The 20,727-nt window shown below is 30.7% G+C and overlaps 2 protein-coding genes and 1 long non-coding RNA gene across 6 annotated transcripts; 2 read left to right on the top strand and 1 right to left on the bottom strand.

The window, feature by feature from the left end:
- The first annotated feature begins 32 nt into the window (after window positions 1-32).
- On the top strand, window positions 33-10,011 carry LOC107995015 (uncharacterized). 2 transcript variants are annotated; one of them, XM_028665317.2, is made up of 3 exons: window positions 33-4,163; window positions 5,013-5,431; window positions 5,880-10,011. In XM_028665317.2, exons 1-3 carry the CDS (start codon window positions 4,110-4,112, stop codon window positions 9,457-9,459), a joined length of 4,053 nt encoding a protein of 1,350 aa, XP_028521118.2. In that variant the 5' UTR covers window positions 33-4,109; the 3' UTR covers window positions 9,460-10,011. The 2 variants fall into 2 exon arrangements, with proteins under 2 accessions (XP_028521118.2, XP_016907727.2); XM_017052238.3 differs by having other exon boundaries at window positions 34-4,034; window positions 5,880-9,836.
- Window positions 10,012-11,688: 1,677 nt separating this feature from the next.
- On the top strand, window positions 11,689-20,640 carry LOC107994928 (vesicular glutamate transporter 1). 3 transcript variants are annotated; one of them, XM_062078307.1, is made up of 9 exons: window positions 11,689-11,799; window positions 14,545-14,677; window positions 16,351-16,571; window positions 16,872-17,191; window positions 17,274-17,448; window positions 17,630-17,922; window positions 18,074-18,454; window positions 18,558-18,764; window positions 19,155-20,640. In XM_062078307.1, exons 2-9 carry the CDS (start codon window positions 14,604-14,606, stop codon window positions 19,398-19,400), a joined length of 1,917 nt encoding a protein of 638 aa, XP_061934291.1. In that variant the 5' UTR covers window positions 11,689-11,799; window positions 14,545-14,603; the 3' UTR covers window positions 19,401-20,640. The 3 variants fall into 3 exon arrangements, with proteins under 3 accessions (XP_061934291.1, XP_061934310.1, XP_061934301.1); XM_062078326.1 differs by lacking the exon at window positions 11,689-11,799 and adding an exon at window positions 11,807-12,060; XM_062078317.1 differs by lacking the exon at window positions 11,689-11,799 and adding an exon at window positions 12,031-12,333.
- Window positions 12,940-14,671, bottom strand: LOC133666594 (uncharacterized). The gene is made up of 2 exons (XR_009830947.1): window positions 14,440-14,671; window positions 12,940-13,370 (listed from the first exon to the last, which is right to left on the bottom strand). It is a non-coding gene; the product is annotated as an uncharacterized LOC133666594 (long non-coding RNA).
- Window positions 20,641-20,727: the final 87 nt, after the last annotated feature.

Here is a 20,727-nt window from a genome sequence, read left to right on the forward strand (position 1 = left end):
ACTTTAAAATTATTATATATCGAAATTGAAATATATCGAAATCATATAAAATATAATATACAAAAAATTTAATTTAATTCCAATATTTAAAAAATAAAAAATGAAAATTAGAATATAATTATTTTCGATTTATTGTATTTCATTTAAAGAGAAAAAAATATTTTATTTACATCGAATTCGACTTTAAATAATAAATACATAATACTTACTTATGATTTAAATATTAAATAAAATAGTATTTTTAAAATAATTTCCGAAAAAATATTAATGAAAAATCTGTCAAGATGTATATTGCTGATATAAAAATCAATGTTTGACACAAAGCAACGTTTTTATTGAAAGAGGATCGCGTCAATGGAAAGACTAAAACACGAAATGAAACGACATTCGAAGGCTCGAGAGATCAAAAGACCCTTGGCATTCATTATGCCCGTATATAAACGTCCATTAGTAATTGTCTCGCTTTGCATACTTCCAACTCAATTTCTGAAATCAAATTGCTACCGTGTTTCCGTCCACCGACGAAAATTACTCTCTTTATTGAATCATGTTCTCGCGCAAGGGACACTTTGTTCTCTTGGAAATCGTTGCGTTATGGTTACCGAGTGAGCCACAATCGTGTTTGTCTTCGTATAAAATCTAGGAATAACTTGATCTGAACGTAGATTTAGTTAGTTTAGTTAATCGCTCGTTTATTTATAGTCAATTTTTTAACTTTTAAAAATAAATTCTTAATTTAAATTTAAAATTTATTTTTTTAACATTTAATGATGATATTAATATGTATATAAAATAGATAAGTAGAATGTATACGTCATAGAAATCGAAGCAATAATTTTCTAATTGGCTAATAAAGTATATTAATACATTTTTTTTATATTTTTATTTTTTAGTTAAATTATAATTTATAAATCCTCTTATACATGAACTAAATTAATAAATTATTTACTACTTTATTTATTCCATTTGTTTTTATCATTGAAATATCCAATCGAGAAAATATTAAAATTATAATAAAAAAAAGTTTTAAAATTATAATAAAAAATAAGAAACAGATGATTATCTTTGTCTAAAGGGATAAAGAAAATAAAAAAAGTATTATCCGATTATCAGATGCGCTTTCTTATCTCATATCTAGCTATTCATCCGTTTAACTTTTCTCATTTGACAAACTTACCACCTATTATTTATATCATTGAATGATAAATAAATTGAATCTTTATTATTTTTTATTTATTGAATTTAGTTTTTGAAAAAGTTTTTAATTTGAAAAAATTGCATAAATCAATTTCCAATGATTTTTAAAAATCAATAAAAAAATGCATACATAAGAATGTTTTTTAATTTAAAAAAATGAAGAAATATTTTTCAATGCGAGATTTGACATTGAATAGTTCGATATCGTTTTAAATGTACTTATATTGATGGGTTAAAATGCATGGGGTTCGTCACTTACGTCAATGGACATGTTATCGGCAGTTAAATGACTAAAACGTTCGAGAAATTCATTAATTTACTCTTCATGATTGACTTGTCATTTCGATTTTAGGTTAGGAATATTATTATTCATGTAGATATCTACAACATCTACACACTTGTCTATAATAATATAAGTTTTTATCATAAAATATATTTATTAGGTATAATTTACATATTATTTACGTATTATTTTAATAATAGTTATATATTTTATTTTGTAAATTGTTTTAATAATAATTACGATATGATATATGGAAAATTCAGAAATGAAATTGATCGATTTTGAAATTGATTTTTTGAAAGCTTTTAAATTTTAGTTACCTGAGCATATAGAAGATAATTACTTCATTAATGGATTTAAAAAATATTCTATATAGCACAATATTATTATATATTCCATAGCTCAATATAATTCATATATCATAAACAAAATATTTCACAATACAGTATTATAAAACGATAAAAGAGATATTTCATAAATAATACAATTTATATAACACTATGAGATATTTTACAAAATAATGAAATTATATATTACGTATTATTAATAATATTATGGTCAAAATATACGATACGGTACACCATAGATAAAGTATCTCGTGAATTTGTTCATTAGAAAGAGAGTTGGTATTAATCCTAACTTCAGTTTAGTGAATAGCAGTTAGATTCGTGAGATCGTTATGTATTATATAGTATTGTGTTGCGAAATATGAATTATATTGTGGCATTTTATGAATTATATTATGTGGAATATTTTGTTCGTAATTACTAAGTGATTAATCTGTTTTTGACTTCTATATTTTACTAATATATAATTTTATATATTTTTTTTGCTAAAGAATTTATTATTTATAATCTAAAACACTTTAATTTTATTAATCTTTGACTTCCGAAATCATATATTATTAACCTCAATATCTCGAACTTTGTTTCATCTAACTTTCTATTGAAGTTCTCGTCTATAAATTCTGTCAAGTTACTAATAATCAAGTATCTTCCTTGTAATCTCATAAATATTCTTCAATTCATTATTAAATATTAAAATCATATTAGATAAGTTTAATATCACAAAAGAAAACAATGTAAGTAAAAATTTTAATTTTTTGAAATTAATTTTTTGGATAAATTAGTTATAATGATAATATATTTTTGGTAATATCATTTGATTTTTATTATCGTTAAATTTTTCACAATTATTTCATTTGTAATACTTTTTTCTTGAATCTCTTCATTCATAAATAAAACAAAGCATATATAAATCATTTATCGGCACATAGGTTTATATTAAAAAAAATATTAGAAAAATATTAATCAATGGAGAATGTGTTAAGCACTTTAATGTGTGTGTATTTCACAAAAAAAATATAGAGAAAATAAATTTCATAGCGTATAAAAGAGTCACTAGATACATGATGAAAAATTTTTAATTGGCTATTTGAAGTTACCGAAATTACGTATTTTTTCTTACTTTTAAATTTTTTAAATTTTATAGTGATCATTCATTTTTTATAATAGGTCAAAACCTTTTTTTATTTTAAATAAAATCAATTAACATACCTTCAACATATTTTCTACGGGGTGTACCAGATAAAAGATTGTTCAATTAATTATTTGAAGTCATATTTTTTCTCATTTCAAATTTCACAATGATGATCCACATTTTAATTAGTCAAAATTTCTTCTACTAGATGTATAGTAAAACCATTTATCTATTTGAAATTACCATATTTTCTATTAGGTGTATAACAAAATCAAGATTTCTCAATTGACCATATTTTTTTCTTATTTTAAATTTCATAGTAATAATCCTTATTCTAATAAATCAGAACTTTTTCTACTTTTTTAATATATGACATTTTCTTCTAGATAGGTGGTGTGAGGTTGTTACGCTGTCTCGCCATCACGAGTATTGATCTCCGCGGAGCCTGTGTGAATGGGCTATAACCGTCTCACCCTAGAACCTGGAAACACAGAATCTCCGTCCTTGTTTCGTTTCCTTAGCCTCCTTTTCCTTCGTCCTCTTTTCGTTTGGACTCAGGTCCATTTTATGTGGGTTGGATTTCATCGTTTTGGACTACATCCTCCCATGCACTTATTACTGGCGCCTGTGGAATGCTCTACCTTGACTCTGACCTATTTCTCTATTTTTTTCAATTTTGTATTTAGGATTTGACTTAGGATGACTTAGAATTGGATTGTATAATTTTTTTTAATTTTATTTATTTTAATTTCTCTGTATTATTTATTTTTTCTCTTTTTTCATTTTTTGTCATCTTTTTCTGTTTTAGATTTTTAAATCTTCTTAATATGTGATTAAAAAAATTTGGGCCTATGAAGTTTAAATAATCTGTATAATCTTATTATAAAAATGATATCTTATGTATATAAAATTTTACTGATATACTTTGTAAAAATGATATTAATATTAGAATAAAATGATAGAAAATGATAGATCATGACTGAAGTTTGAAGACAAAGTATTTTCATGTCTAAAAATCTGTATAATTGATCAACTTCAAGCAAAACACCTAGTAATTTCAGTTTTTATATTACAAGTATGTAAAATGTATCTTTTACAAACAAATCGAAATCGAAACTCCTAGATCATGTGAGAATTAATTAAATGCTACATGTGTTCGTGTGAAGGAATCACGCATGCACGGTGTAAAGTTCATCCATTTGTGGTAATGTGAAATATCATTTTTCATTAATTCCTTTTCTCTTTCTCTCTTCGTTTATTTCAATGCTTTTGAAATGTTCTCCTCAATCTGGAGGATTTAATTAAAAAAAAATAGCACGTATTTTTCAAAACATTATTCAAATCTAACCTATATTTATTTCAAACTTAATTTAAACACAATTCAATCTAATCTAATCTATCTTAACCTATTCTAAATCTAAGAAATATAATAACTTATTTAAAAAACATCGAAATTAGTTAGATAGTTCCTTGTAAACTATTAAAATTATTCATGTTTTATTAATTATTCATGTTTTTCAATATTTCTTCTTGTATCTTCAACAATGGAATCTCTCAATTTCATCAAACTGCGTTTAAGTCTCCTAACCTAATTTATATTTATTCTAAACTTAATTTAAATACAATTCAACTTAATTCAATATATCTTAATCTATTCTAAATAAGAAATACGATAATTTATTTATTTCAAAAGCATCGAAATTAATTCTTCATAAATACTCAATTAATTAGTTCTTCATAAAGTATTTTCCAAATTTTAATGAATAAAAATTAATCATTCTTTAACACTTAAAATCCATCTTGTATCTTCAACAATGGAGTCCTCAATTTCATCAAACTAATCCAACATTACATTTATTCTAAATTTAATTCAAACACAAATCTAACCTATCTTGCTTTATAATTTTATTTTAAATTTTAAAAATATATTTACTTATTTTAAAAGCATCGAAATTAGTTAATCAATTCTTTGAATATACATTTAAATAAATTATTACTTAAATTTTAAATAATGAATGTATATGAAAATTAATCATCATTTCTCAACATCTAGGATCCGTCTTGCATCCCCAACAATGGAGGCCTCAATTACATCGGCCCATATCTCGACAATATCAAGCCACTTCTGGGCTCCAGCTGGGAAAACAGAATTCGCTCGATTCTCGACGAATTCGTGTGTAAGCCGAATTCGCATTACGCGAAACAATTTCCACGAGTGAAGAAATTCTTGGATATGGTCGCCATTTGGGCTAACGATGTCCCTTGCAAAGACATCAAACAGGAAGTGATTAAGCACACGATCGAGTGTATGGTGAAGGATAACTTGATGACACAATTTGCAGACCCGATTCTTGATAATGGGCCGAATAAAGTAGATTCCGATTCTTTGGCCACCAAGCATAATTCCTTACAATGCATGAATGTTTGGAGGTTTATCACCGAGAAAGATTATTGGTTGTGCCAAGATTGCTCGTGAGTGTGCATATTTTTAGTCTGATGATATTTCTTCTCGAATATTGATCGTTTTTTTTATGCAGAATACTTATTTTTATTGAAATTTAATTTAATTTGTTAAATTTTTGAGTATTAAAAATTCAAAATTGTAAGTAAAACGACAGTATATAAGATTGGTAAATGTTTGATGATTTTAAATACAATTCAATATACTTATATAATTTGTCTTTAAACAAAGTGGATTTTTATCAAAATTATGAAATGAACGTTTGGAAATGTTTAGATGAGTGCGACTCTCTGAATAATACTTTCTGAATAATTTAAGAAAAATAAAAACTAATTGTTCAGATATATTATTTATATTGAAATTCATGATGTTACTTACAAAAATTTATAAATATTAGATAAATGTTTAGATAAATTAAAGACAAATTAAATAATTATGAATTCTAATTTCATTTTGTAGAACACCAATCCACATAGATCCAAAAACTAATCGAAAAATCCACGAGAACAATGGAGAGAGTTCGAACAGCGACTTGGACGTCGAGGTCGGTTCGATCTCGCAGGAGCCATCATCCTATTGCAGCTGTAGAACAACTTCCTGTGATCGAGTTAACAAACAAGAAATCGAGGCATCAATATGCCAAGCCGAAATCAAAAAACAAGAACTCGAATTCGTCTTCCAATTGAATCTGCAGAATCAAATTCCAACAACAACAACAAATTCCAACAATTGTTGCACGGAAACACAAGACACGATAAAAATCAAATGTGACTATGACACAAAATGCGTACACACTCAAACCAGCCAAACGAACTTGAACTTCATTTTAACAACGAATCAATGCGAATTAATCAAACCCTGCGACGCTTCTATCCACCCTAAACCCTGTTCAAAAAGAATAAGCATACAAGAATCGAATACGGTATGTTGCGATCAAATTACATTTCCCAAAAATTCGAAATTAAAAATTTACATATACAAAACAATGAGCACCGATCGGTGCACGATTCGAGATATGCCAAACGTATCCAATCTCTCACTTCCCTGCAAATCGAATCAGCTGATCGTTCGACTATTCGAGACGGATCCGCTCTTGTTGGACCCTTGTTTGATTTTGTTGAGGAAAAGATTCGAGAAGGACGTGAACAATGCTTGCTCGTGCATAAACGACATACTGAAGAAGTTCGACGACTCGATGATCAAGCACTTTCGCTTGAACTGCGAGATCAGACATGGCCGCGTCGATTTGAATCTGGTGTGTAAAAATGGCAACATGTCCAAATCTCGATGGTTTCTAGCCAGAATACCGACCTGTACTAGCGTTCACAAACGTGATTCGTGTCACAAGAACGTAGAGAGCTGCGAGAAATACGGAGAGCCGCGAAAATCGATGGAGATCCCAATCGATCCTGTATGCGGCGAGGAAGTGAAGATAGAATGTTGCAAAGAATTAGAGGAACGAAAAGGTACTTTCTATTCTTTTTGTTCGAACGACAGTTCTGTAAGCATGGAATCATCTGTGTCGGAGGTTGAAAAGGAGAAAGAAGAGGAAAAAGAGGTTAACTTCGTGTGGTCGAGAGAGGGGCCGAAGCAGATGGAATTTGTACTTTCTTCCAAGAATGCGATAAGCCCGAAGAGGAAGGGAAAGGCGAAAGTTTATTTTGAGATTGATGTTGAAAAAACTAAGGAACATGATGATGGAATTAGCGAAAAGTCTGAATCGTTTTTGAATGAAGAAGAGGAAAAAACAATAGTAGAGGAATATAAGAGCGAAGAAGTTGCGGATGAAAAGAATTTCAGATGTGAAAAGAACGAGATACGTGAATTTGTCATGGTAGGTACCGAGAATGAATTGACGTTATGCGAGTATGATTACTCGTCTGATAGTTTGAAGGAGAGTGTTCTTAGAGAAGATCAAACGGGTAAAATCCGCGACACTGAAAAATCCTTTTCGAATAACGAGTTTTTCTCATCTGATAATCTAAATCAACGTGAACAGGAAGATTTGTGCGTGACTAATGAAAAGATAGAAAGTTTAAAAAAAGATTATAAAGAATGTCATCTAGAAGAAAATTTTGTGGAAATGCGAGAACCGGAATGTTCGGAACACGAAGAATATTTGAAGGATACTTCTTGTCCAATAATGAAAAAAGACATTTCAATGGGCAATGAAATATGTACTTGTGAATTAAGGAATAATACTCTTCAAATAGAAAATTGCATAACACAAGAAACGAATTTGTCAGAATGTGTTGTAAAGTGTAATTTTGAATCAAGCAAAAATATTTGTCAGGTAGAAGATACGTGTAAACGAGAAGTGAATATCTTGGAAAAGAAGAAAAATTTGGAGGAAAAATATAGCGTGGATTCTATTTCATTCGTGCATTCGAACTCGACCAAGTGTTCCTGTTGCGGCAAGGCTCTCTCAAGCCCCTCCGACGAAGAAATTAGTGAAACGAATAAATTTTGCACGAACAAAACGATTCTTGACCCAAAAGTTCAAGAGACATCAAACTTAATTGGAACAGAAAACATATCGGCTAATTTAAAACCTACGAATCTTCAATATTGCAAATTTCAAACTAGTTCGATCATTTCTTCATCTCCCGATCAATGTTACAATACTATCAACAGCAACGCAACAGATTCGCCACGATCATGTCCAAATTGTGAACAAAACTTGGCTAAACAATTTACTAGTGAAAAAATTTCAGATCCTCCCGTTGCCGAATCTTTATTTATGTTCTGTAAAGATTTCAACGTGACGAATTTCTCTTCTACGTCCGATGAGGAAAGCTTGAGTGAAAATTTCGAGACGAGGGATCAAGAAACGCGCGGGAAATTCAAATCGCCTTGCAAAAAATCGACTCCACCGTGTCGTCGGAAATTGATACATTATACAACGTGCGATAATTCGTCATGCCCTGCGAAAAACTTTCGTCGAGTCAGATACGTAAAGCCCGATTCGAAATGCAAATCGAGAGAGGCAGATGGCGCTCGAGTCGTTGCACGACACAAAAGTCGTCGGGGATCCGTGATCCCAAGCAGTCTGTGTACCTCGTTTCCAGCGATCGATCGTATCAAATACCTGATACGCAAGAAACTACGAAAATTGCTTCTTGAGGAACGTGATAAGGGAACGAGTACATCAAAGACATTTCTGAGAACCGACAAATACCTGGTCAGTATATCGAGCGGAAAATTGAACGGGGAGCGTGTTATTTACGAACCTTGTCCAGGTAGATCTTCGATTCGTTGTCCTTTTACGGCCAGGAATCGATGCGAAACTGGTGATCGGGCAACAGTGAAAACATTTTCGGAGGGAAAATCGTTAAACAAGAATAAAAATGTGATTGGTGATATAATCAAAGCAAAATGCCAAAAAATGATCCAGAATAATGATATATTAAAGAGAATCAAGATGGCGGATGTTTTGAAATCTCAGAAATGTGATTCGAAAAAATTATCGATCGACGCGCGGGATTTGATCAATAAAGAGAAATCGAAAATTAGAAAATTGGATAGTTATTCGTTAAAAAGTAGAAGTTTGAAGGATGATCGTTCGAGTGTTGTGTCTTTGAATTCGACCAGAGTGGTTTTCTTCGAAGATGAGGGTGATCATTTTATAAATCGAAGCTTTCTTCGTGAAAAAAATTTCGTGTTGAGGAGGGATAACAGAAACGTGGCGAATAATTGTGAATTAAAGAAAGATTTTTTCATCGATTCGAGATCAATAAGAAGTTATTCTAGAAAAAACTGCGAACGTAATTTCGTTGGAAACGAAACGAAAACGGAGAATAGAACTTGCTCTGATAAAATGAGATCTTTTGAGAAACGTTTGTACAAGCTTGAGAGAAAGCAAAAGGAGGATAATAATCTCACGATTTTTCTCGACGATTACGAGAGACTGATTAGCGAGCTCGACGCGGATTTTAGGATGAAATTGTTGCAATACGTGACGCTTTGCAGAAGTGTAAAGAATTGTTTGATGAAAAGATTGCGATCAGATGACGTTTGTGAGAGTTCAACTTCCGTATAACAAAGGAGAGGGGAGAGGTCGATTTAATCGATGGATCGATGAATTGATTTTGATCGATAAATAATTTTATATCATTCCTTTTCATTGTCATTTTATTGTTTAAGATTTTTGTTTAAGATATGCCTTCTTTTAGGTATGTTGATGTAATATAGTTTTTTTGGAAATGTAGAAGAGAAATAGTGCTGTATGTGGAATTGTTTTTGACAAATGAATTGGAGAGAAGAATGAATAAATATTTTTACAATTTTTTCCAATTGTATATATAGTTTGTATGTTTTTCATTTGTTTGTTAGAAGAAGATATTTCAAATATTTAAAATTGTTTTCAATTTAATATATTGTAAATTTTCAATATAGTAAATTGTTTTAATAATTCAATGTTGTAGTTTATATTCAATAATTTATTAAACTAAAAAGAAAAATTTAATTATTTTTCATATAGCAAAAATTTAAAAATATTCAAATTGTATCATAGAATACATTTTCCCAGAAAATACTAATTTTTATTATTAATATACAATTTTTAAATTAATAAATATTACAAAAAATTTAACCTCAACAGATTAATTCCGTCCAATCCATTAAAATACAACCATCAATGAATGATTTAATATAAATTACTACAAATGAATATAAATAAAAATTTGATTCAAACATGATTTCCATTTTAATTTGAACAATTTTGAGAAAAGTGGCAATAAAATACGAGCAGTCGTTTATTGGAATACACTTGCTGCCAAATGCCTTATCATATATCATAGTGAAAATGATAGTGAAATTCGAGTTATTTAAGGCGTGCCAGCCCCCCCCTCCCCCCCAACAGAAGATAAAGTATTGTAGACCAACTATTGAGAGCAAGCAGCATCCCTCTACCCAGATCGATATTTCCTGGCAACCACCGAGAGAAGGGTGCCCATCCCAGTTACTCTGTGTTTGTAACAATGCAAGTCGACTCCTAACAACTAGTGAAAGATTTAAGCTGTCGATATCTTGTACTTTTTTTTCTTATATCTTTCGGATTTTTTTATTTTTTTTATCAAATTTTACTTAAACGGGGATATTAATGAATAGATTAGATTTCTAACCTAACTTTCAACTAAAGATTCATTCATACGATTTTTAACACGTTAAATTCTTTTTGTAAATGATTATCATCTACGTGAAAATAAAAAATGGAATTTTATTGAAAAAAAACAAAGTTGTTAATTTAATTTTTTTAAAAATGAAAAAGTGAATGAGAATTAAAATAAAAGAATTGCATAATCCACTACAGTAGAAACAGACAATCTCGTGTAGACGAAGTAAGATATTAGGAACACTGTTGTACAGTGAAATCAGGCAGTTTTATACCGTCCATATTTCACGAGCAACCTAAATGCTCGAGTATTTTACTTACAGCCAAAAATTTATGTTATAAAGTTTTGATATAATTTATGTTTCAACTATTATTTGCTATATTGCTTTTTCCAGATATAGAGATATACAAAATTAACTATTTCATAATTTTTAAACAATTTTCCAATTGCAATAAAAGAAATCATAATAGCAATAATAAGAAAAATTCTAAATCAAAATCATTCCTTCAACATTTTCTAAAATTAGTTAAAATGATATCTAAAGATTTTATTTTAAAAATCTTAATAAATTTATTTTGAAGAAATTCTGATTAACATTATTCTTCATTTATTTATTAAAGAATACAAAATCACGTCTTTAAGATTTTTAAATAAAACTCGTTACATATTCATATATATCAATCACTGTAGCATTCAAGCACTTGAAACGTTTTATATTTATCTCAAATTCTAACACCTTTTAGAAAAAATTATCTTTTCAACCCCTCTTTCAATTAAACCCACACCTCTCAGCATCGTCCACAACCAACCTTTCTATTTTCCAACATCTTCGTTCGACTCCTCTTTAAAAACTATCCTCACGTATTTTTCGCGTGCTGAATTACAGGACGTTGCATAAATAAGCCCGAGGGATCGTCAAAGATACGCGGACATTAACGTTAATACCGTTATATACGAATTTCTGTTCCTGCGTAACGTTTTGTTGTTGCAAAATTGGCCGGGGTACAACAAAGCCCCGCCTGGGGTCGATCTAAAAGGGTTCGCTGGACAAGACGATTGGCCAGTGATATCGATGCGTCGACCTACCATCGGCCAATCGCGTCGCGGCACCGTGAGTCGCGCATGCGCCTCGATCGAAAGCCAAGTTGGCGGTACCCCACCGACGCCGTGGACGGCGCCAGGCAACGTCGTCGACGTTCTCCGTCGCGTACCCCGCGCTTTTGCTACCCTACTCCGCTCGTAATCATATCTGGACTTAATTATTGGTGAGTGGTGGTTTGTCCGTTGTTTTCAACTCACGACAAACCTTTATTTCTCTTCTCGTTTTGATTTTTTTATGTGAAATTTAATACACGTGCGTTATTCCGTTATTTTGAGAATCCATTGGTGATGAGAATTTATCGGGGTGGTTGTTCCAAGGGTGTTTTTTGGGGGAGAGCTGAAGTCGTGGGGAGGTGAAGTTTGGAAAGAGATATTCGGTGATATATTTTCAGTGTGACCAGTGAGGTGATTCTGTCAGGAAACTGGTAAGATCTAACTGATAATCGTATGTATATACGAACCTGGTTTTTCTTTATGCAAATAATTATAATTTTTATCGAATTTAATTTGTGTGGTTAATTATGTAATCGTTGATTTTTTGAGGATCGTTTTTGAAGAATTGTTCTAAACGTGTGTTTTTGAGAGTTGTGAATTTTGTTATGGAAGAGATTTGTGTGACGTAGTTTTTGTGTGAACAAACGAGGTGATTTTGTCAGGAAATTAAATATCGTAATTGTATTCCCGGGATTCAATTAACGGTGAGTGATTTATTCATTTTTGCAAAATCCATCCTCAAAATTTCTTCTCAACGTAATGTAATTATATTATAAGAGAAGATGAATTTCATCTTGGAAAAATTTTCGTGATGTAATTTCTCTGCGAACAGTGATCTGTTTCTATTAGAAAATTTTCGTAAGATCTCTATTGAAAAGAGTCTATTCTATAAAGATATGGGAATTTTATTTCGCGATACGTGGAAAAAGTGATGGTTAGATCTATGGAAGAATCTCATTGGATTTAGTTTCACGATTTTTCGGTGGTAAAAATTGATTGTGCGATACGATTGGACGATTCGAAAGGATCGATTCGATTGGTGAATCGTGACTTTGGATACAGCTAGGGAGATTTGTGCAAGGATTTGGATTGTGTAAATGTCAAGGATCAGAAAAATATCAGAGACTTTTTCGTATTGATCTGCACGAAAGTGCATCGGGTTTTTGATGCGAAAATGGAACGAATTTTTTTTTTAACAAAAATATTATCAATGAACGAAATATCTAGCATTAAATTAAATTAATTAAATTAATTAAATTTGTTATATATTCATTTCGTTGTCTAAAATCTTAGAAGAAATTCAAGAAAAATCAAGTTTCATAAATACATATAATAAATATATAAAGTGTTTAAAATATATACGCTGCAATTCGAGTAATTCAGATTCAAATCTAAATCAATTTTAAAATCAATAATCATTAACGAAAACTCTATATTCAAATTACTTTCACGAGATCGATAAGATATGTTTCAGATTACACCTGTTATTAAGAATTCGTGGAAAAACTAGTAAGGATGTGCAACGAGTCCATTAAGCGAAATCGGTCGTTTCCATCTTCCTCGTTCCACCCTAGCTCGTTGTGTACACGTGCTGTACATTTTCTGCCTTTTGTCTGTCACGTGCCGTTTTAATATCCGTCAGCCATTGTCCCGCGATACGTCTCTTTGCGATCGAGTCGATAATCTGACAACAATTTTTCGAATATCCACCAAGTCGACTGCCATTCTGCCAGAATTTTCCCTGAAATTTTATCAAATTAATCACTTTTACCAACGCGTGTTGCTTGAAAAAAAAGAATAAATAAAATTTCCTTCCAATTTTCCAATTCAATCCTTGGAAATTAAGAATAATTTTGAATCGCGTTTAAAATTAACATACCTTTAAAATTTGTAATTCGACGATTTGTGAGATATTTATATAATTTTAAAAAAAGTGATACCGATTTTTAAGGTAAGAAAAAAAATGCTAGTCGATTTAAATACATTCTTAAATAGAAATCGAATATCGTTGGATTATTATTTAATTCAACTATAATAGACATTATATCGTCATAAGATTAGATTTTCAAAATTATCTGTAAATTTCTCGAATATTTTATATCGAAATTCTTGATATATCGCACGATGTTTGGACGAGGGAAGTTAAGGGAAAAATACGAGTCGAGAGAGGAGGTGGTTTCTTCTCGCATTTTTCTACCCTCTGGAGACGTTCCCCGGAGAGTTGGAGGATTAGGGTTGGAGAGACTGCCACTCCAAACAAACACCCCTACTACGGGATCTCCCCTTGCACCTCGAGAAGAAACGTCCTCACACAAGTATACCTTGGTTTCGAGGATGCGAGGGGTAGTTTAAAGATTTTATATCGAATGAGTGGTAATTGTTCGAAAACCGATTGCTCGTGGACGATTACAAGAAGGAGGATTAAACGTTTCTTTAACGTGAAAATAACAAGTGAAAAAGACGACCGATTGCCCCAAATAAAATAAATAGAAAATAATTTTGAAAACAAATTACGACGAGTTAATTGGAAGAAGTGTTTAGTGTGAATAAAATGTAGAACCTGATAAATTATATATTATATATATTTATAGTCAAATTCTGATTCTTTCAACTATAATAATTTGATTTCTACATTTGATTTTGTTATTAAAAGTTTTCACAAAATTATTTTAACTTCTGATTTGTATTAATGATATTTGTAATAATTTTATCTGATATTTTTAATGATAAATTTGTAATAACTATATTTTGTATTTTGAAGAGATATACAAGAATATATATAGAGATAAAAATAATTTTGCAATACTTACTTCTTGAATATCAATTATAAAATTTTTATTGCATATCCCTTTATTGAATATTTCTGTTAAAAATGAAATTTACGCATGAGATTTATGTATCCTCGTGTACTTTAGGGGCTGCCAATTGTCAACGCGACCATTTGCAGCCAGAGAGCAACCCCAATAATTGGAAAATGTCCGGATTCGCTGCGGCGGGTCTCGTGGCTTTCGATTCCATCAAGTCCAAAGCATCGCAAAAACTAGCTGGGTAATTTCACGCATGCTCGTGATTACAACACACGAAAAATCGTTTAAAGCTATATTTAGCCACCCATTCCTGTATATCTGACTATGCGCGTTAATTAAACCCACATGCTCCACGCGATTCTCTCCAATTCCTCCTTATGTAATATTTTTTGATATAAACAATTCTTTTAATCAGTTCTATCGAACCTAGTGTCCATGTTTCAATGAAAAAAGTTATATTGCAATCATTTAATGTAAATTTTGTTGTGATATATAATTTTCTTTGATTATATTTGATTTTTTTTTAAGGATTAATTCTAAATTTTAGAATTCTTCCATTAGATTAAACATTTTAAAGTCAATCTGTTTGTTCTTTTGAAAAGAATGTTTTCATTATGAATGCTTCTATTTGCTCTTTTGTTTGGAAATTTATATTTTGTTGTGATATATAATTTTCTTTGATTGTAACTTTTTTAAGGATTAATTCTAAATTTTAGAATTCTTCCATTAGATTAAACATTTTAAAGTCAATCTGTTTGTTCTTTTGAAAAGAATTGCTTCATTATGAATGCTTCTATTTGCTCTTTTGTTTGGAAATTTATATTTTGTTGTGATATATAATTTTCTTTGATTGTAACTTTTTTAAGGATTAATTCTAAATTTTATTCTTAGTTTAAGTTCATTCTTTTGAAAAGGATTGTTTTCATTATGAATGCTTCTATTTGCTCTTTTGTTTGGAAATTTATATTTTGTTGTGATATATAATTTTCTTTGATTGTAACTTTTTTAAGGATTAATTCTAAATTTTATTCTTAGTTTAAGTTCATTCTTTTGAAAAGGATTGTTTTCAGTATGAATGCTTCTATTTGCTCTTTTATTTGGAAATTTATTTTGTTGTGATATATAATTTTCTTTGATTGTAACTTTTTTAAGGATTAATTCTAAATTTTATTCTTAGTTTAAGTTCATTCTTTTGAAAAGGATTGTTTTCAGTACGAATGCTTCTATTTGCTCTTTTGTTTGGAAATTTATATTTTATTGTGATATATAATTTTCTTTGATTGTAACTTTTTTAATTAATTCTAAATTTTAGAATTCTTTCATATAAACATTCTAAAGTCAATCTGTTTGTTTTTTTGAAAAGGATTGTTTTCATTATGAATGCTTCTATTTGCTCTTTTGTTTGGAAATTTATATTTTATTGTGATATATAATTTTCTTTGATTGTAACTTTTTTAATTAATTCTAAATTTTAGAATTCTTTCATTAGATTAAACATTCTTTCATTAGATTAAAGTCAATCTGTTTGCTCTTTTGAAAAGGATTGTTTTCATTATGAATGCTTCTATTTGCTCTTTTATTTGGAAATTTATATTTTGTTGTGATATATAATTTTCTTTGATTGTAACTTTTTTAAGGATTAATTCTAAATTTTATTCTTAGTTTAAGTTCATTCTTTTGAAAAGGATTGTTTTCAGTACGAATGCTTCTATTTGCTCTTTTGTTTGGAAATTTATATTTTATTGTGATATATAATTTTCTTTGATTGTAACTTTTTTAATTAATTCTAAATTTTAGAATTCTTTCATTAAAGAATAAACATTCTAAAGTCAATCTGTTTGTTCTTTTGAAAAGGATTGTTTTCATTCTATTTGCTCTTTTGTTTGGAAATTTATTCAAAATTCGTGACTTCAGATTCAGAAGAAGCAATGCTGGCTACGAGGAATTCGAAACGCCCCGTGAGGGTAGCAAAGACAATAAGGGATTCGAAGATGAGAGAGAATACAGTAGACAAGCCTCGTTCGAATCGCTCCCGGAACCTGAACGGCCCCCATTGCGTCACATCGATACTTACTGCAAGCCAGAATGCCCCTGTCTATCGAAAAGATATACCATCGCCACTTTGGCTTGTATAGGTAAATTTTTAAACACATTTTCTCGTCTTTCTCCATTCACATCTATTTATAATATCCGAATCAACAAGAGCAGAATTTTCCACCTGATTTAAATAACAAAATATGAATCAGATTGTATCTTATTATATATATATATATATATATATAATTATTTTTTTCTTATTAAATTCAAATACCTTAATTTAAATTTCTTCCCTGACATGAAACATACGCTATTAATTATGAATTAAATGCTTTCTCCAAAATGGATATTTCACATTTTTATCAAAATCTAAAGAGACAATGCAAATTTCTTTCCAGGATTTGTGATCTCGTTCGGTATGAGGTGTAATATGGGAATGGCAAAGATGGCAATGAAGAATGCCACCGAAGACAATGACAACCACACTCTCAGGTTCAACTGGACAGTTGGAACAGAGAGCGCCCTTGACTCGTCCTTCTTCTGGGGTTATCTGCTGACCCAAGTGCCAGGAGGATTCGTCGCCTCCTTGTATCCCGCGAACAAGATATTCGGTGCTGCGATCGCCATATCCTCCTTCTTAAACTTGCTCGTACCTGGCGCACTCAAAGTGGACCCCATCGTTGACATGATTGTACAAGTTATAAAAGGTTTGGTGGAGGTGAGAAAAACGCGTCCACCATTATATTTAACAGCTGAATTAACAATTTCAAGAATAGTAATCCTTTCTTAATTCATTTCAGGGTGTCACGTATCCAGCTTGCCACGGTATTTGGAAATATTGGGCACCACCGTTGGAGAGATCTCGCTTAGCAACGCTGGCATTTTGCGGTTCTTACGCTGCTATGGTGATAGGAATGCCCCTTTCCGGTTGCTTGACCACGATCTTCGGCTGGACAGCGTCCTTTTACTTTTATGGTATGCCAGGATTTCGTTGGAAGTAAATAATTTCTTCTTCCACTTGCAATTAATTCTTTGAATAGATTATAAATAGCGTTGCGATACAGCTGGAAAAATATTTATAATCGTTAAAACGATTGTTGCAATTAAGTTTTACAGACGAGTAAATATTGTATGAAATAAATAAATGAATTTTCAGGTATGTGCGGGTTGATTTGGTACTGTTTCTGGCTGTGGCTGGCGTTCGAGAAGCCATCGAAACACCCTTGCATCTCGGCACGCGAGCTTCGTTACATCGAAGACTCCCTTGGCCAAGGACAAACCCAAATGGCCATGCCGACATTCGCCACGACGCCTTGGCGGAAGTTCTTGACTTCCATGCCGGTGCACGCCATCATCGTGGCTAATTTTTGCAGGTCCTGGAATTTCTATCTGCTGGTGCTTTTTCAAGCCCGTTTTATGCACGAAGCTTTCGACATGGCTCTGCTCGAGGCAAGTCTCGCGAATGATCATAATCGTTTCATCCAAATTTCTAATTAAAATTTTACCTATTAAAAAAAAAAGAATATATAAATAAGAATTATTTTGATTTTTTATCGATAAAAAGAAAAGTAAATTCTATTACGTTCGATTTTCACATTAGACTGGTGTCATCGGTTCGCTTCCACACTTATTGATGACGATGATCGTGCCTTTGGGAGGATTGTTGGCCGATTACATTCGAAAGCGTGGAATACTATCGACGACGAATGTCAGGAAGCTGTTCAATTGTGGCGGTTTCGGTATGGAGGCTCTTTTCTTTTTGGTGGTGGCTCATGCGACAACGAAAAAAAATGGAATGGCGGCGATTATCGCGCTGGCGTTCGGGGTTGCCTGCAGTGGTTTCGCCATTTCCGGTTTCAACGTGAACCATTTGGACATTGCGCCGAGATACGCCAGTATCTTGATGGGGATGTCGAATGGAGTCGGTACGATAGCGGGATTGCTGGTACCCATCTTTGTAGACCACATCACAGAGAAAAAGGTTGGTTACATCATCATACGAACTCTTTTAAATGGCACATAGATGTCTGTAAACTGATTATCTAGAAAAAAATTAATTTTAATTAATTTTATGCGTGTTACAGGATACTCAGAGTTGGAAAAACGTGTTTATTATAGCAGCATGTGTTCATATATTCGGTGTAACATTCTATGCGATTTTCTGTTCCGGTGAATTACAACCTTGGGCTGATCCTAATATGGAAGAACAAAAGAATTTCGCTATGGATGAATTTGGACAAGCAAAGCCACCTATTCCGCCACCACCGAACACTATGCAATCCGAATTTATCGTATGTATTATTTTTTTTTAATATTATCAACAATTATTTGTGAAAATTAATGAATATTTAATAAGAATAATATTTAAAAAATGTATGAATACTCAAGATTTCAACCTCGGAAAAGATCGGAACAGTTCGGGCGGAATCGGCTGAAATATCGATAGTCTCGCATTGCAATATCTGAATCTTCGATTCTCAAATCGATAATGCATTTGATTATTACTTATCACAATTCGAATCGATTTTCAAAAAATTTTCAAAATCTCGTAAGATTCTTAACAATATTCGGAAGAAAAGTTATTTCCTTGTGAAATCGATTATTAATATCTTACTTAATTTAAGATAAACTTAATTTAAATAAGATATTTTATATACATTAATATTTTCTTCTTGTCATAGAAACAACCATCCATGGGAGGTGGAGCGACCGATGATTGGAGTAATTATGATCAACAACCCGTGGACAATATGTATGCTCAACAGGAGAAACCAGTGATAAGTTATGGGTCGACAGAAACCAACACCAACAATCCCTTCCATTCGACGAATCCCTTCGCAAGTGATATAAACGCGAGCCTGGTACAACCACCAACGATTAATGATTATGCGTACGACGTAACACAGCAGAATCAACAGTGGAATTAAATTCATCGATCCTTCAACTAATTGGACGGACGTAAGAAAATATATTTAAGATATCGATAATTTTTTAATCAATTACGTTTATTTCATAATTGCGTCTAGTACTTCCATATTTTTTTTATTCGTTGTTTATTGAAAAAAAATTTTTTTTAGGTTAGGTAGGAAATATTTTTATAATGTTCACAAAAATAGTTACTTATTTTTTCTAAAAATTAATTAAACAAGTAATTCTTTTGTTGTAGAAAAATATACGTAAATTATGATAGAATTAAATTTTTAAATGTATATTAAAATATTTAATTATATTAGAGAATTAATTTTTTTTATAAGAAATGCGTATCTTTTTCATCGTTTCAGCAAAAGTTAATTATTAAAATAAAAATAAAATTAAAATATTTGTGAAAGGATGGAATATATTGAAATAGGTTTTGTTACATTTCTAAGTTAAAGTAAAAGTAAGTAACTATTAAGAAATTGGAGTACTAGAGGCTTATTAAATGAATATGAAATAATTTCCTATTAACTTTTGATTTTATCTTATATCGATAGAGTATTGTCGGCTTTATATTTTGAATTAAGCAAATGTTCTCTTTTTACAATACCTAAGAGTGCAGGGTATGGTGCTGTTGATGCGTACAAATGAAATAAACGTAAAGAGAAATTTAGCCGCACAAAAAGACTTAAATTATTTAGGAAATTATTAGAAAATCAAATGAAGTAATTGAACAATTTTTTAAAAAAAAGATTCAAATAGAAACAAAAATAGAAAATCAAAAATGATATCAAAAAGTAAAATGAAAGTAAATATTTTATAAACTTGAAATTGGTCTACTACTTAAAAATATCCACTATTTAAATTATAAGGAAAAAAGTGGATATAAAAGATCAAATTTATAAAAACAAATGAAAGTTATAATGATCTTTTTAAAGAAAACATTTAAGCTATTGCTATTTATTTATAAACTTTATGGAATTGAAAAAAGTTATTTATATGAACATATATGCAGACAATAAGCAACTGCCAAACCTTCATAGACAATAATTTAATAATTGATGACAATAATAACAAGAAGGTTTGGTCAAATAATAGCACAGGAAATATATTCAGCACGATCGCTGAAACTTTTAGGTATTTTTTAGATTTTTCATTTTGGCACTAATAGCAAATAATTCAATGAAAAACTTTAGAAACATAGCAATAAAAAAACCAATATTGAGAATATTGATTGAAAAAAAATAAAAAGTGGAATGATGCGTCATTCTTGTGACGTAAATTTTGAAATAGTACAACCCGATTCTCGATGATAAGCGAACGTAACTAAAACGAATT

This window comes from Apis cerana, linkage group LG1 (genome assembly GCF_029169275.1).
Source record: "Apis cerana isolate GH-2021 linkage group LG1, AcerK_1.0, whole genome shotgun sequence".
Lineage (NCBI taxonomy): Eukaryota > Metazoa > Arthropoda > Insecta > Hymenoptera > Apidae > Apis > Apis cerana.

What these genes read in the sequence shown, in the direction of transcription:
- LOC107995015 (XM_028665317.2), top strand. Translation starts at nt 4,110, where the DNA reads ATGTGTTCGTGTGAAGGAATCACGCATGCACGGTGTAAAGTTCATCCA. An exon ending in GTAAAGTTCATCCATTTGTG is followed by an intron (nt 4,164 to 5,012) that starts GTAATGTGAAAT and finishes CTCAACATCTAG; the next exon opens with GATCCGTCTTGCATCCCCAA. An exon ending in TGGTTGTGCCAAGATTGCTC is followed by an intron (nt 5,432 to 5,879) that starts GTGAGTGTGCAT and finishes TTCATTTTGTAG; the next exon opens with AACACCAATCCACATAGATC.
- LOC107994928 (XM_062078307.1), top strand. Translation starts at nt 14,604, where the DNA reads ATGTCCGGATTCGCTGCGGCGGGTCTCGTGGCTTTCGATTCCATCAAG. An exon ending in TTATAAAAGGTTTGGTGGAG is followed by an intron (nt 17,192 to 17,273) that starts GTGAGAAAAACG and finishes AATTCATTTCAG; the next exon opens with GGTGTCACGTATCCAGCTTG. An exon ending in TCGACATGGCTCTGCTCGAG is followed by an intron (nt 17,923 to 18,073) that starts GCAAGTCTCGCG and finishes TTTTCACATTAG; the next exon opens with ACTGGTGTCATCGGTTCGCT.